Raw genomic sequence first — 16275 nt, 5'->3', positions numbered from 1 at the left:
CTAGCGTGTTCAGCTGGACCAGGGTCTGACCTCTGACCTCTCTCCTGCTGCTCCTCAGATCCTGCAATCGTAGCCTGGAGGCAGAGGATCCCGACGAGGCCTCCACCAGCCCGTCTTCTACTGGACCCTCCCTCACGTCCAGGAACAACTCCTTCAGGGACCGCTGCCGCCATCAGTCAGTACCGTCACCCTTAGATTTACCACACGGCTCTTACGCGGAACAGATGCTTCGCTGTGCGTGTGCTGCAGGAACCGCTGCTCTTAAAGCATTAGAGTCTTGTGTGAGGAGACAGTAGAAGGGTAGTTTTACAGAGACGTGAATGCTGTGACCCGACATTCAAAGAATCATCATGTGATTTCTACTGTGTTTAAAACCAATGCAGTATTTCTACCCAGTAACTTCTACACAGCCTCATTTCTGGAGCCAGATGAACTTCTTCTGTTTAATGAACTCCGGTCCAAGACAATGGGTCACGAATGAACACATTTACAGATTGTTATTGAGATGAGGTGATGTTCACATAAACAGTTGTGTCAAAGAGAAATGAAGCTAGCGTTTGGGTTTCCTGTCTGTCAGGAAGGAGCAGGGCTCTGCTAGTTTTCAACTCATTGATACATCAGAGGAATGATTCTATTTCAATCCGGCATTTTGGTGTTTTAAATAATTCAGGATTATGTTTTCTCCGTTCCTGGACGTCCCTGGGTTGTGATTATTGCATTAGATTGAATGGATGCTGCTCGTCTCAGATGCTGATGCTGATGCTGACCGTAGCTGTGGTCCATGTTTTCTGACCCGGCCTCCCTCCTTCTCTGTCTCCTCTAGTTCCCATTCATTTAGGACCCCGCCAGAATCAAAGCGTGTCTAGTAAGTTTTCAGGAGGTTTGAGCGACTCCACGCTGGATTTGACTTCAGTTGCAGTTAGAGTTCAAGCTTGTTGACTGGTGAAGGAATGATGAATGACGAATGCACAATGTTTTTTTGCTCGTTCAACAAGCACTAGTTTAGTTTATACTTTTTGTTTGTTCAACAGGTTGTTGCTTGACTTGTTGCAGTATTTAGAAACACATGCATTTGCAACTTTTTGTTTGTCAATTATTGTAAATTTTTCAAATTTCCTCAGCTTCATGGTTGGAGACCTGTCGGATTCAGACGGCGACTTGTCGTCAGAGTCGGCGGCGAAGGAGACGGAGTTTCAGGGGACGGAGGAGACGCACCGAGCGTTCAGCCACGGTACCGAGCTCATCCCCTGGTGAGAAACACACGGCACACACACACACACACACACACACACACACACACACACACACACACACACACACACACACACACACACACACACACACACACACACACACACACACACCGTACAGCGAGCTCACCAAAACCACGCTCACGCTCCTCCTTTAGGTACGTGCTGTCACTCCAACCAGACGTCCATCAGTTCCTGCTGCAGGGAGCTACAGTCATCCACTACGACCAGGACAGCCACCTCACGGCTCGCTGTCTGCTGCGACTACAACCCGACAACACCACGCTAACATGGGGTAAACGCCCCCTCATTACCGCTCTCATCGTTTGTTCAGGATATTTTAATCATAGGGAGTGTGTTTATCTCATTGAAAGTTTAATTTCCTCTCATCATAAGCCCTCAACCAAATGGGAACCAGGCACATCCAATATAAAAGAAATCCTATTTCCTGTGCTAACATTATGTCCCAAACATGTCTTAGGTAACTGTTATAATTAGAAGCACATGTGCGTTTACTGCTAAACTGAATGTGTTGATCTCTGGCAGGTAAGCCAGGGGCGTCCCCTCCAGAGCAGCCGCTCGGACTCGGCCAGGCGGCGGTGGCGGGACTGGCAGAAGGCCTGCTGGACCTGGCGGTGGTCAAGGTCCGTGGAGCTCGGCCACCATCCTTTTAATTGGCATTTGACGGGTGAGATCAAGACTGTGACCGTGTCTTGTATCGGACAGGCCGTGTTCCTGGGCCACCAGGGAGTGGACGTCCACGCCGTGTGTCTGCAGAACAAGCTGAGCCACATGACGGTGGAGCGTAATGGTCTCAGCCTCCTCTATGGCCTCAGCACCACAGACAACAGGTCAGTGACTATTAAGCACCAGCGCCTGGTTTGAGCTCGGCTTTTAATCAGAGTAGCTCCGCTGGTGGTCTGTTGTGAGACTCTAGAATATCTAATGAAGCTCCTGAATGCGGCCACAGGCTCCTGCACTTCGTGGCGCCTGACCACACAGCACAGATGCTCCACAAGGGCCTGGCTGAGCTGGTGAGTGCAACCAGGAAGCTGAAGAAGTTCCCCGACCAGAGGCTGCAGTGGCTGAGGAGGCAGTACGTCAGCTTGTATCAGGTAAACTGGGCTTGAGGATGCTTCGGTAATCTGCTCTACGGTCGATGCACATCTGGATTAAAAATGCATGAGCTCAAAGTGGCCCTTTAAAGGTCAGAGCTAAGCACACATGCTTTTCGTTTTAAATACTGCTACGCTGGCTTTGTTACGCGATTAGCATGGGTCCGCTTCCCTCTCGTCCCTCCGTTAGGAGGAGGGCAGGTACGACGGGCCCACGCTGGCGCAGGCCATCGAGCTGTTCGGGGGGCGCCGCTGGAACATGGGAGCGGGGGGTGCGGAGAAAGCCGGCGCCCAAAAGAGCAGCCCGCTGAGTGCGAGCGAGAAGACCAAGAAGAAGAAGAAGGCCGTGGTCAGGGTGAGTCCGGCGTGACCTTTGACCCTTCGCTGCTCCTCCGCCGCGTCCTTCTCGCCCGTCAACTCGCTGTTCGTCCGCAGGGAGACAGCGGAGATGCCACCGACGACGAGATGATCGCTAGAAAAACACGCAGCTGTAAGGAGGCGGCGTATCGAAACGGACCGGAGTCCGACAGCGTCGACCAAGAAGAACCAGGTGATGTCATCACACTACTGGTTTCAGGGCCTGAAACCAACGCAGGAGACTTTATTATAACTTATTTCTCATGGTCCGCTCCACAGACGACGGCTACCCGGGACCCTTCTCCCTTTCATCCGCTAAGAGCTCAGGACTGCTCGCCTCCGCCTCCTCCTCCTCCTCCTCCTCCAGCATGGCAGGGTCCAACTCGTCCCGGCCTCAGTCCTCCCCCATCCTCTCTGGAAGCGCCAAGGCCCAACCAGGGTAGGAGCGGCGCCGCGCGCGAAGGCTGGAGGTGCGGAAGCCACGCCCGGTCGCTTCAGGCGGAGCCATTAGCCCTGTTCTTTGTGCCGTAGGACCTGGAGCAGCAGGTCGTGGCACGGCCGGGGCAAAGGCTGCTTCAAGGGCTTCCAGAACCTCATGATTTCCGACAGCACAATGAGCTTCGTGGAGTTCGTGGAGCTCTTCAAGTCGTTCAGGTACCGTAGACGCCGCAGCTGTCGAGACGCAGTCGACCAGAGGACACGGCCTGTGGAGAATCCTTGTCTCTTCACCTTTTATAGAACTGTCCACATCGGCCGCATGATAAAACCAATTCAACAAACGCTCCTCAGTCTTATCCTACGTCTTTTTTCAAAGGCACATCTGTATAATATTCAGCTCGCATAACAATTTCCCCTGTCGGACTGAAGGAAACGCCGTTCGCCTTGATAAGCAATAGATTATTTTCAGACCAACTCTCCCTTCGGTTCCTGGACCGTGAGGCACCCTCTCATCTGCTGCCCATCAGTTTACTTTTAAATTCCACAGCGAGCATAAACATCTTTCGTCTACTTTGACAGGAAAACTAAGAGGATGGTTATGGAATGTCAGGAATTTGGTTGGGTTCTGCTGAACTAGTTTGAGTTAGCGTTGCTCCACGAACCTCAATGCCTCTAGAAATCAACTGCACTTTCCTCCACAGCATTCGAAGCCGGAAGGACCTGAAGGAGCTGTTTGACACCTTCGCGGTCCCCTGCAGTCGTGCCGGCCCTGAAACGGCTCCGCTCTACACCAACCTCAGGATCGATGACAAGGACACCGGCCTACAACCAGACCTTGGTACCGACGCTATGGTTCAAGTCACTGTCAAACTGGTAGCAGACAAAACACAGGGCTTTCGCCGAGCCTCCTCCTCCTCTCATTTCCAGACTTACTCACTCGCAACGGCTCGGATCTGGGCCTGTTCATCCGAACGCGGCAGCAGATGTCTGACAACCAGAAGCAGATCTCGGACGCCATCGCGGCCGCCAGCATAGTGACCAACGGGACGGGAGTGGAGAACGCGTCGCTGGGCGTCCTGGGACTGGCCATACCTCAGCTCAACGACTTCCTGGTGAACTGCCAGAGGGAGCACCTGAGCTACGACGAGATCCTCAGCATCATACAGGTGAGGACGAGGAGCAGACCCACAGAAACAGCCTGAGAAACGGTGGCCTCCGATAGAAACCTGAGGTGCAGGAAGGAGACGAGGATCAATAACAATCATCAACACTTTTATCTGCTGCAGAAATTTGAGCCTTCATCGAGCATGAGACAAATGGGCTGGATGTCATTTGAAGGCTTCGCAAGGTAACCTACAGCCGAGGGATCAGCTCCGTTTAACACCTCTGACTCTGATCTAACTCTGTTACTCCTCTGTTTGAAAGGTTCCTGATGGACAAGGAGAACTTTGCCTCTCGCAATGACGAATCCCAAACCAACCTCCAGCAGCTGCAGTACCCGCTCGCCTACTACTACATCGAGTCCTCCCATAACACCTACCTGACGGGGCACCAGCTGAAGGGAGAGTCGTCTGTTGAGCTGTACAGCCACGTAGGTCCTCATTATTCCGCCCACCCCCGCACATCGGCCTGCATTCACGGTAACTGAGAGTGAACGCGGTGCCTTCAGGTGCTGCTTCAAGGCTGTAGGAGCGTCGAGTTGGACTGCTGGGACGGAGACGACGGCATGCCCGTCATCTACCACGGACACACGCTCACCACCAAGATTCCCTTCAAGGTTAGAAGGCCGCTCGCGTTCTAGCGAATGAATGGAAAAGACGCCCCATGCTCACGCGTGCGACCCGTTCTCTCCCATGATCCTCTAGGACGTGGTGGAGGCCATTAACCGAGCCGCCTTCGTCAACTCCGACATGCCCGTCGTCCTGTCCATAGAAAACCACTGCTCCCTCCCTCAGCAGCGCAAGATGGCCGAAATCTTCAAAGTAGGTTCTCAGTGCGTCTTCGGCCCCTTTCTGAAACCAAGATGAGCTACGATGCAGGTTTTTTCCTGCTCTGGCATTTCTCTAGGTCTGACCTGTTGACTGTTTGACTGCTCCCTGACTAGAACGTGTTCGGGGAACGCCTCGTGACGCGCTTCCTCTTCGAGAGCGACTTCAGCGATGACCCCCACCTGCCGTCGCCGCTGCAGCTGCGGGGAAGGATCCTGCTCAAGAACAAGAAGCTAAAAGCCCATCAGGCACCTGTGGACATACTGAAACAGAAGGTGGGGGAACGTTAAAGACATCCTGCCCACACACACATAGAAAGTGTACAGTGAGTATAAATGAGCATATACATAATTGATGTCAAATGAAAGCCGCCATTTCAGGTACTGGACCATTAGCACATTGAATATTTAGCACTGCTGAACATTAGAGTGCCATCACACATAAATAATAGATGTAAAACTCCATTATTATTATACACACCGTAGACAAAACGAAGGGGCCCAAATCAGCTCCGGCTTCAACAAGTCACTCTGAGAAGTGGGATCCGTCCTCCTCAGTTGTGTGTGTGTGTGTGTGTGTGTGTGTGTGTGTGTGTGTGTGTGTGTGCGTGTGTGTGTGTGTCTACAGGCTCACCAGCTGGCCCACATGCAGGCCCAGGCCAGTAATGGGTTTCCAGGGGGCACTTCACCCGGCAACCATGCCAACGAGGAAGAGGAGGAGGAGGAAGACGAGTACGACTATGACTACGAGTCTCTGTCTGACGGTAAGCGGCCACGCACTCACACATAGTCACAGTAGGCTCTGCTGTATGTCGTAACCCTCGCACCAGTTTCAGTTCACACCTTAATCCAGCTTCTCCTCTTTTTAACACTCTCTGCGCTGACACTGTGTTTCCACTTTCCCGCTTTACTCTGGACCGCCCTCCCTTTAGCCGACGTCCTCACAGCCTCCACTGCCTCGTATGGCCTGGAAGGTAAATGCACGGCCCCGATGCACCTCGCAGTCATCTCCACAGCAGTTAAAAGGCCATAAAGTTCCATACAGTAGAAGTAAACCTCACAGATGATGTCTTTAAGGCAAATGTTCACGTGCATGGGCGATCCGCAGCCTCTCTCTCTCCCAGACTGGCTCTAATGTGTGGATGCAGGGCAGTTGTGCCTGAATGGGACCCTGTCCCTCACACACATGTCGTCTGCAGCCGCCTCCTGCTCATTTGGTCGAGTGCTCTAACGACGTGATGCGTGCATGCTGTTGTTTTTTCCATAAACGCATCACCTCCCTCCCTCCAGCCCTCTGTATTTGCCTATGACCTCGCCAGTGGCTGAGCAGGCTCATCAGAGAAGCAAAACAAAGCCATCTGGTTTCTCAGGCCCCGCGCTGCCCCCGCGCTCCACGGACCCGGGGAAACTACCCTGTCCTGGTCCCAGTCCCATTACTGCTCTGCCCCGGTCCCCGTCGGAAGAACTCACCGGTCATAGACCCTCGAAAACATCCAGTCTGGGTCAGCGAGGCCCAGCTGCTGTCGACGGCGTGTAAAATGAGATTCATTGTGACGGAAAGAGACACGATTTCGGGGACTGTAGCGTTTTTGGCTGTGCTTCATGTGCAGGAGAAACAGGAGCGAAGGGAATAACTCCCTACTGTTTACAGTTAGCAGACATTGCCTTGACCGTCACACGGAGGAAACTTTAGGGGCTGTTTCTTGGGAAAATGCTCATGAGTTCATCCTTCAGGTGCTGATGTTTTGTAAATGCATGCATCGTTATTTATCCTTAGATTCTCACACCACCAGAGATGATTATAATTAGTGATAGATGGCTGTTAACCCCCACAGATGATGATGATGATGATGATGATGATGATGGATCCGTGTGTAGTCCAGGCACCAGTTCAACGTGTTTTCTGTTCAGATAACATCCTCGATGACAAGCCGGAGGGGAGGAGTTCAGCAGATAAGGAGGAGCCGGCGGTTGATGAAATACCGAAGCGGATGAAGAAGGCCGACGGCGCGACGCAGAGCAAAGGGAAGGTGGGGGCGTCCCGGCAGCAGCGCATCCCCGTGGCCTCGGGGCAGAGGCTAAGTGCCCTCCTTGTGTCCCGCAGGTGTTCGACATGGAGCTCGGCGAGGAGTTCTACCTCCCCCAGAACAAGAAGGAGAGTCGACAGATCGCCCAGGAGCTGTCGGACCTCGTCATCTACTGCCAGGCTGTGAAATTCCCCGGTACAGACGTGCATCTCTGCCTCCTTTTTGTCCCTCGACGCGCTGTCTCGTCCTTTTCCCGTCTCGTCCCGCTCTAATCCTCTCCCATGTTCCGCCGAGGAGGTCAGACCTTTCCCCCCGTGTTGTTGAACTTCCTCGTTGCACGCTCCATTCCTCTCCCACACAGGACACCCACCAAGCCCATGAATCCCTGAAGCCCCATGGGAAAGATATGGTTTCAGTAATGGGCTGTCAGTCCCACAACAGCACAGCCACGGTCGCTTTAAGGAACACCGTGCTGTACAAAAACCAGGTTTCACTAATACTTCAGAGAGCATTTTGTAAAAATGCTCCCTCCTCCCCCCATTTTCTAAAAGCGCTCTCGTTTGAAGCAGTTGATTTCTCAAATATCCACCTCTTATCTCCCCTCTCCTCCCTCGACTTTCTCATCTCTGCCTGTCTTTTTCTTCACGTGACATCTGCCCTTATAAGCCCGCCTGTGTCTCCACTGGTATTTTATTTGTTTAGCGTTTCCAGGGACCTGGGAGATGAGGGAGGGAGGGCAGTCACGAAATGAAGGGATCATTACTTTATTGACATCTGTCTTATTCCCATTAATGGACAAGCAGTTGAAAAAGAGTTAGAGTGACACTTACTGTAAAAGTGGATGTCAGCTCCAGCTTTCAATTTGAAATTGGAGTGTTTGTGGCGTCTCCGTTCTGTCTGTGTCTCGCTTATAACCCGTCTCCTCTGTCCGTCTCCGTGGGGGGGGGTCCAGGGCTGTCCACGCTGTCTCCAGCAGGCTCCAACAGAGGGAAGGACCGGGGAAAGAGCAGGAAGTCCATATTTGGCACTGCTCCCGCTCGCGGCGCCATAACAGGAGAGGTCACGGCCCCGGGTCGCACCGCTGGGAAAGGTACCGGTCCGACGCAAGGGAGGCTATAAATACATGAGTCCACCCAGAACCCACTGTGTTGTTCGTGTCCGTCCGTCCTCAGGCTCCGAGCGGCTGAGCTGGGAGGAGCAGCAGACGTCGCCCGTCCTGGCCCCGCCCACCTCGCTGAGCGCCATCATCCGCACGCCCAAGTGCTACCACATATCCTCCGTCAACGAGAACGCCGCCAAGCGCCTGTGCCGCCGCTACTCGCAGAAGCTGATCCGGCACACGGCGCGGCAGCTGCTGCGCACGTACCCGGCGGCGACGCGCATCGACTCCACCAACCCCAACCCGCTGCTCTTTTGGCTGCACGGCGTCCAGCTGGTGGCGCTCAACTACCAGACCGACGGTGAGGGCGAGGCGCCGTGCTCGCGCGCCGCTTAACTTCCCGTCCCGGGCGGAAAGCCCGCGCGCTCACGGCTGCGTCCTGCTTCCCCCCCCCCCCCAGACCTGTTCATGCAGCTGAACGCCGCGCTGTTCGAGGCCAACGGCGGCTGCGGCTACGTCCTGAAGCCCGCCGTGCTGTGGGACCGCAGCTGCCCGCTCTACCAGCAGTTCTGCCCCATGGAGCGGGACGTGGACAAGATGAGCCCGGCCACCTACTGCCTCACTGTGAGTTACCGCCCTGCAGAGCTGCACGTGAAGAGGACCTCCGCTCAGGACGGGATACATCAGGCCTTTATCTGACTACAGACACACAGGGATTCCATTAAAGCGTGTTTAGACACTTTTATGCTTAAGTGATATACATGTGCTTCCATTTTGAAGGCCACCCACTTAATTCTATATAGCAGTGAATGAGAACAGGACCTCGTAAAACCTTTGTCTAAACACTTGTCTCCAGGATCCACGTTTATTCTGCCGGCGCCTTTAGTCATCGTTCCTCCCATCACTGCTGAGCCCTAGACACAAACGATCAGAATCAGAATTTATTAATAATGAATGCGTCCTTTTTCACTGTGTGCCTGATTGGGATTTGATCGAACAAACAGCGGCTTCATCTCACGTCTTCCCGCAGATCGTCTCCGGTCAGAACGTCTGCCCCGCTAACGGCGCCGGCAGCCCCTGCGTGGAGGTGGACGTGCTGGGCATGTCCGTGGACAGCTGCCACTTCCGGACCAAGCCCATCCACCGCAACACCCTCAACCCCATGTGGAGCGAGCACTTCCAGTTCAGCGTGCACTTCGAGGAGCTGTGCTTCCTGCGCTTCGCTGTGGTGGAGAACAACAGCTCGCAGACGACGGCGCAGCGGACGCTGCCCCTCAAGGCGCTGAAGCCAGGTAGAGGAGGGAAGACGAGACTGCATGAATGCATGAAACCAGAAATCCACGTGATGATGTGTGGTTTTTTTTTTTTAGGCTACAGACACGTTCAGCTGAGGACGCAGCACAATGAGCCGCTGGAAGTGTCCAGCTTGTTCATCTACAGCTGCAGGACCGAGGACGGGCCCGCAGGGGGCGCCCCGCCCGCGTCTTTGGTGAGACCCCTTCAGGATCTGCAGGTCCGGCTCACCGGCGTACGTCCTAACAGGCGCCTGCTACTCTCTGCGCAGCTCTTCACCCCAGAGGAGGCGCGAGCGTCCCGGCAGCACAGGGTGACGGTGCACGGCGCCCCCGGACCCGAGCCCTTCACCGTCTTCTGCGTCACGGAGCAGGCCACGGCCCGGCAGCTGCTGGACATGGCGGTGGCGTCCGCGGGGAGCCCGTCCGACTACTTCCTGTGCGAGGAGAAGCTGCCCCTGGCGCGCGAGCGCGGCGAGGCCAAGCGCGGCGCCCAGCGCCGGCCGCTGTCGCCCGAGGAGGAGGTGGTGCGGCTGGTCCGCGGCTGGAGCGCCGAGGACGGCTCCGTGGGGAGGATCTGCCTCAAAACCAGAGAGGAGGTACTGGGGCGCCCCCCGGTGGTGAGAGCGTCCGCGTGCAGCGGCCTCGCCACTCACGGGGCGCGTCCGCTCTTTCAGAAGCTGAATGAGAGGAACGCGGTGCCGGAGGGGGAGGAGGAGGTGCCCGTGGGAGGCGGGGGAGGAGCGGGAGGGGAGGACGAGATGTTCCTGGTCCAGGTTCACGAGGTCTCGCCAGAACAGCCCCACACGGTGATCAAGGCGCCGCGCTACAGCACGGCTCAGGACATCATACAGCAGGTAGGAGATTCGGACCGGCGCCGCTGCCTCCGACACGGTGTGCGAGTGTCTGAACGCCTCCTCTCCTGTCCGTCAGACTCTGTCAAAGGCCAAGTACTCCTGCAGCATCCTGTCCAACCCCAACGCCTGCGACTACGTGCTGATGGAGGAGGTGACCAAGGACGCGGGCTCCAAGAAGGCGTCGGCGGCGAAGCCCCTGCAGCGGGCGCTGCTGGACCAGGAGTGCGTGTTTCAGGCCCAGAGCCGCTGGCGCGGCGCCGGGAGGTTCATACTTAAACTCAAGGAGCAGGTAGCTCTAAAGAGGACGTCCGCTCCTCACCGCTAAAGCCCCGCTTCAGGTTGCACTGCGTCACTCGGCCGAGTCCGACTCTGCTTTTGAGAATCAGCGAGACGCGGCTGCTTCCGTTGAGCTCAACCAGCACCTTAGCGCTCACGTCTTAACCCTCGTGCATTTCCTGTGCAGTCGCCTGTTTGATCCCTGTGCTTGTCTTTACATTGTAGCATGTGCGTAGTCGCTTACTGTATGTGCTTTTAACTTATTGCTGCTGCTTTGTTTGTTGTAATTTATGATGTTTTACATTTTGTCTGTTGATGTAGTAATAATTTTTACATGTTGTACGTTTTGTCCTCACATCCATAAAAAGGTTTACTATTGACTTGCCTTGTTGAATAAAGGTTAAGTTTCTTTTATAATTGTTTGTTTAAGCTTTTTTTAAATATGAAGAATCAACATCCTTGATTGTTTCATTGTATATAATGGTACTAATGCTGCTGTACATACACATTCCTGCATCGTCGGCTCAGTAACGGGGGTTTCTTCCTTCAGATGGTGCGAGAAGACAAAAAGAAGGTCATGTCCTTCGCCAGCGAGCTCAAGAAACTGACGGGCCGCAGCCGCAGCATGACGACGGGCGGCGCCGCCGACGGTCCGGCCCAGAGTAAGGATGACAGAGCTGCATGCTGTGTGGCTCTAACCGAGCTCCAGGACTGAGGCGCTGCCTGCCGCCTGTGCATGGGAGGAGAACGGAGGTACTGTCACTGCGGCCGACAGGCGCTGCTAATCAGACGCAGCTCAACAAATACGCCCATTATGCAGGAATTGAGCAGGAACATTAAAGACCCCTCGTTGCTGATGTAATAGTAGATTGCAGTAAATGTTCCCACTGTGGGAACTAGTAAATCTGGCATTGCAGTAATGAACTACTATATTAAAAATATCATGGTCACATTGGAGCATGAATCATTTCTACTACAGTTAAATGTGGAACCTTATGAGATGATGTAGGTTTAGTGCAAATGCTTCAATATGGACAAATATGAACAAAATAGTAGTCACGGACTAAAAGCGCAAGAGGAACATTCCAAATACTAAAATACATTAATCTCAGATTGCAATTAACTTTAAAGTTCATTGCCATGGCTTGTTTTCATTATTCTGTCCACCCCATAACAACATCTAATGTCACGTATAACGGATGGACCCACTTTGCAGTGTGCTAACAATTCATAAAAACCCTGGTGCATTAAGGCCCGTGATTTATATCTTACTTCATGAACAAGCATCGGGAGGAATAATTTGTGCTTTCAGGGGGCGGGTGTGCGGCTGCAGGCCTGAGGACGTGGCCGGTGGAGGGCCGGGCGGGGGCCCCACCGCCCCCCTCCTCCTCCGGGGGGCGCCTCCAGCGCGTCCACTCGCCTTCCTCCTCCCTGAACCCACTCTCCTGGAAGCTGCACCTCCTCAGCAACTGGAAGATCCACAAATGACAGCCCGAGCTGTGAGCCGCTGTGAGATCGCCCGTTTCCAGGAGAGGCCGCGTGGATTCTAGGACGGATCCGCCGCTGCGTTAGTCGAGGATTCGGGCGGATCTCGGCGAGCGGATCAGGTGAAGGACGTCCAGAACGTTTGCTTGGCTGGAGGACGGCCGGGTCGGACACCGGTCCGCCTGTAGATGGCGCCAGTCAAGTACCTGAGCAGTGGCTTAGACTGAGCTGCTGCGTTGAGTTCAGAGGTCGAGCCAGTTCTGAGGATGTTCAGGCCTCTGTGGACACGTTGGCTTGTTAGATTCCTTTCCTACTGTTTCACAGTACTGTACCGGCAGCCACACACGTGTTCTGATCTCCTCAGTCTGACATCAGCCACGCTTTTTTAGCACCACTGTCATTTAAAGGCATTGGAGATGTGTGGCGATGACTTGGGAGCAACGTCTCATCACTACTAATATTGTCTGTGTCGCCTTTAAATGTTCCAGCTTTCAGTGTTGTTAGCGCTGTAGCTACGTCAGCATTCGCTTACTGGACTCAGAGTTTTAGTGCTTCCATCCTTTGCGCGTCACAAATCATCACATCACTTTAGTGAAGATCTCAGTTAAACTGAATCCAACCGAACCACAGTGATCTGAGCTGAGAACCACAGACGGGTCTGCTTCAAACAGCGTTTTGCACATCTTTTCACTCGTTCATTTCCAGTGTTTTTGTAGAACTATCAACATATTTATTACTTTCTGTCTCGGCCCAGTCGAGAGTTGTTGTGTCGGTGATAGACTGTGTGAATTGTTTTATATCTTAAAGAACCAAGTGGATTCCAATTTAGTTTTTATTTCTTTATTAAGATCTTTACACTGTAGATCCCATGTAGTGCTTGTAGGCTGTTCTTTATTTCTACTTGTTTCTCATTTATTTTACCTGTGAAGACATTTCCATTTCTTTGTTTTGTTCCGTAACATTTCCACATGTGAAAACCCAAACTTTCACTAAAACGCTTTGTGGTGAAGAATGTGACGCTGTTTTCAAGTAGACAAACAGCATGAAACGCTTTGTGTAGCTTTTAGACGCTGAAAGCAGGAATATGAATTTATTTAAAATGTTGTATAGTTGATTAGCTTTGTCCTTTTAATGCTTATTGTTCAATTCAAGAAAAACTACTAAATACAAACTAACCTTTTTTTTAATTGTAGTGCAATAGGGTCATTTTACTTTAACGCTTAAAACTTTATTGTCACTAAAGTACAGATTCAAACTCCACTTGAACCCAGGCTGTGGATGAATATTATATATCTCATATTATAACTGAAACTGGTGTCATTTTACAGTGGATAATACAACATTTCACAAAGTGGAATGGAATTACTATCAGCTGATATGATACGTTAACTCTGACAGAAGGGACGTTTGTGACAGATCTGAGACCTAGCTGCTTCCTCACATCTGGTTTTTCACCTTTCTAACCTCTAGACCTCGTTCCTGAATGTAACTGTTCTTATTGTGTCTAGTCAACCGTGTTTGGATGTTATTTATTTCAATGTGAAGCCCTGGTCGGCATTTACTGTACCTGTTGTATCATTTCTTGTAATTAGTCTGAAATATTTTTATTTATTTCAGGGTGACACAGGATAAACTCTAGTTCCCTGACTTTACCTAAACATATTTAGATCTGAAAAAAGTATTTAACTATGTGTAAAGTACTCTATAGTATTGCTTGTTCAGGCATGGTGTCCTACATTACACAACGTTTAAGGCCCTGGTGTTTTTACATATGAACAAAAGCCGCCAGTTTGAAGAGAGCTGATGTCTTCATCATATCCAGGTTACTGTTGTGCTGCGTAGCCTTCATACTATCGACTGAACATTAGTTTATTTCCTGTACTTGAATTTTTAAATGGATGCTAATTGGTGGTTTTCTCTGCCAGGATTACAATAAAACTACAAATACTTAAGTGTTGTGTGTGTGTGTGTGGCACAGACACGATCCTTATTGATAACAAAACAAAACACAAATTGATCCCCAAAAAGATGCTGCGTTACCTTAAAACCACAAGTGCTGCAGAGGCACGTGCAGTGTTTTGGGTGAAGTGGCCGTTTTTACATTATTCAAGCGTCTTAGCTGCGTTCCTGCGCCTGTGTCACAGGTTAATGAAGCTCTGTGGACTCAGAAATCTGCTCATTTAGCACAAACTGCTTTGACTCCTGCTCTCAGGTACAGTCCACTAATTACCGGTAATAAGGAGTTCTCACTTTCAAATATCACCACCGCTGCGACACCGTCTGATGACTCCCCTAATGCTAAATTATGCAGTCATCAAACTAAATGAGTTTGAAATCCTGGTCATTCTGCAGCCTAATGGTCCGAGTCCTTTCACACCTACTGTAACATAAAACGATTCACTGTAACAGTTAGAAAGTACCTCCACCTTCACTCTGATGTACTCTGACGAGGTAGAAGAAAGTGATGAATTCATTTCATCAGTGAAATTGTAGATTTTCTGAAGCTCAGCTGGTTAAAACTAAACTCAGTATAAGCTGACTCAGCACACATCCTAAGAAATGTGTAATATTTAAGAAACACTGCAGAGAGTCAGTGTCGTTATCTCGCTGTCAAACCATTTCTACTCCATAAGTTTTAAACGCAGCTTTGGGAGGAGAGACTTCTGCTCAGTAGGAAACCACACAATAATCAGGAGACGTCCTGTCACTTGAGCCACGGTTGAATGGATGAACTAGTCTTTTATTTGGATAAGGTTTGCCAAGCTACTTGACAAGGATAAAAAGGCAAGTCTGAACAATACACGAGTGTGTGTGGATGGAACGTGTCAGGCAAAGAGACGCTGTGAGGACGCGTTGCTTAAAGGGCCGAAACAGGTTCATACAACGTGTCCTCAACCTCGCTTCATTATCTCGTAACAAAGTAGAAATATAGCAGGTCCTGTCACTCTAGGTCAGGTTTACAGAAGGTGCTGCAGCTCTGAGAGCAGCCGGCCTTCGGGGACGCTCGGATCGAACCACTGAGGAGCTACAAAATCACATTTCACATTCCAGCGAACTGGAAAAATACCCAATTACAACAGATTCCTGTTGATTTGTCAATATAGAAATCCTAATAATTCACTTGGAATGCTGAGTTGCATTTCCTCTGATGGGGCTGGCGCGTCCCCATTAGCTCCACGGCTAACGGAGAGAAAGGCTGTAATCGTCTTGGCAATAAGGAGCGAGCGCAGTGGAGGATCAGAGTTTGGTCATGGGGATGTGGAGGCTGTTCCAGGGGCCCATCCAGAGCTCCTCCTCGTCCGACTGCATTCTGTCACCGGGGCCCTCCAGAGGCCCCCTCATAATGAGCCCATAGTCGTCTTCGTTGCTACTGTCTATCCGCGACTCCCTCTCTGCCTCCGCCTCCTCTCTCCGGGCCGGGCTCCGCGGCCGCTCCAGGTCCGGCGCCTTGGACTCAGGCTCCACGGCCTCGGGGCCCGTGTTGCCGTTGCTGGTGGACCCCAAGGAAAGGCTGGATTGTCGCGTGTTCAACACGTTGAGCGTTTGGCCGTTGCCGCCGCTGGAGACGGAGGCGGCCGGCGCCGCCGCGCTCTGGAAGGTGCGCAGGGCGCCGCGCCCGCCGTCGCCCGCGGCTCCGGGGCGCTTGGGCAGCACGCCCTCCTCCACGGTGGCGGCCATTTTGTCCAGTTTCTTGAAGTGCTTGGCGAGCCGGGAGCTGAACACGGGCGAGGGGATTTTGAGGCCGCTGCTGGTGGAGGTGAGCGTGTGCGTGGGACCCGTGGTGGCTGCCGAGCGCCGCGTGCGGATGATGGAGCCGTTCTGGGCCACGTAGATGCCGCCGTTGACGTTGGCGCGGCCGCGCTGCGTTTCCGGCACGCTGTCCTCGCCGGTGGAGCTGGTCTCGTACTCTCGGTCCAACACCAACTTGATCCGTCGCTTTCTACTGCCCTGCTGGAGAAAGGAGGAGGAGCCTAGTTAGTTTGGTTCAGGCTGCACTGGACCAGTAATATATAATGAGACTAGAAGCTAACTCTATTCTTTTACATTTCTATTCCAATATTAGAATACATTCAGCAGAAATTGACTGAATCT

The 16275-nt window shown here is 52.3% G+C and overlaps 2 protein-coding genes across 13 annotated transcripts in view; one reads left to right on the top strand and one right to left on the bottom strand.

Moving 5' to 3' along the window:
- Positions 1-14135, top strand: part of plce1 (phospholipase C, epsilon 1) — a 39605-nt gene extending 25470 nt beyond the window's left edge. For 2 of the 6 annotated variants that reach the window (XM_029135458.3, XM_029135462.3), the window contains 32 exons: positions 59-175; positions 824-865; positions 1122-1250; positions 1409-1545; positions 1797-1894; positions 1977-2101; positions 2221-2365; positions 2556-2720; positions 2801-2915; positions 3002-3161; positions 3254-3376; positions 3862-3998; positions 4088-4326; positions 4447-4508; positions 4586-4751; positions 4830-4937; positions 5026-5142; positions 5265-5423; positions 5776-5911; positions 6080-6121; positions 7059-7177; positions 7252-7369; positions 8127-8264; positions 8347-8634; positions 8734-8897; positions 9304-9565; positions 9644-9762; positions 9838-10164; positions 10243-10422; positions 10499-10711; positions 11249-11360; positions 12011-14135. In XM_029135458.3, the coding sequence (XP_028991291.1) occupies positions 59-175; positions 824-865; positions 1122-1250; positions 1409-1545; positions 1797-1894; positions 1977-2101; positions 2221-2365; positions 2556-2720; positions 2801-2915; positions 3002-3161; positions 3254-3376; positions 3862-3998; positions 4088-4326; positions 4447-4508; positions 4586-4751; positions 4830-4937; positions 5026-5142; positions 5265-5423; positions 5776-5911; positions 6080-6121; positions 7059-7177; positions 7252-7369; positions 8127-8264; positions 8347-8634; positions 8734-8897; positions 9304-9565; positions 9644-9762; positions 9838-10164; positions 10243-10422; positions 10499-10711; positions 11249-11360; positions 12011-12186 (4738 nt within the window). In that variant the 3' untranslated portion in view covers positions 12187-14135. Of the gene's footprint in view, positions 1-58; positions 176-823; positions 866-1121; positions 1251-1408; positions 1546-1796; positions 1895-1976; positions 2102-2220; positions 2366-2555; positions 2721-2800; positions 2916-3001; positions 3162-3253; positions 3377-3861; positions 3999-4087; positions 4327-4446; positions 4509-4585; positions 4752-4829; positions 4938-5025; positions 5143-5264; positions 5424-5775; positions 5912-6079; positions 6122-7058; positions 7178-7251; positions 7370-8126; positions 8265-8346; positions 8635-8733; positions 8898-9303; positions 9566-9643; positions 9763-9837; positions 10165-10242; positions 10423-10498; positions 10712-11248; positions 11800-12010 lie in introns of those variants that run through there. The other 4 variants (XM_029135459.3, XM_041068649.2, XM_029135461.3 and 1 more) reach the window with 4 other exon arrangements.
- A 762-nt stretch (positions 14136-14897) lies between these two features.
- LOC114846475 (protocadherin-15-like) overlaps positions 14898-16275 on the bottom strand; it is a 75615-nt gene continuing 74237 nt past the window's right edge. For 4 of the 7 annotated variants that reach the window (XM_041068653.2, XM_041068652.2, XM_041068650.2 and 1 more), the window contains one exon: positions 16001-16134. Coding sequence is in view for 3 of the 7 variants with exons in the window: in XM_029135455.3 (XP_028991288.1) it covers positions 15421-16134 (714 nt within the window). In the remaining 4 variants the exon portion in view is untranslated. Of the gene's footprint in view, positions 16135-16275 lie in introns of all 7 variants that reach the window. The other 3 variants (XM_029135455.3, XM_041068655.2, XM_029135456.3) reach the window with 2 other exon arrangements.

The sequence above is a fragment of the Betta splendens genome, chromosome 19, assembly GCF_900634795.4.
Source record: "Betta splendens chromosome 19, fBetSpl5.4, whole genome shotgun sequence".
Taxonomy (NCBI): Eukaryota; Metazoa; Chordata; class Actinopteri; order Anabantiformes; family Osphronemidae; genus Betta; species Betta splendens.
The sequence above is the reverse complement of the archived record's forward strand: the minus strand, read 5'-3'. Positions and strand labels throughout refer to the sequence as shown.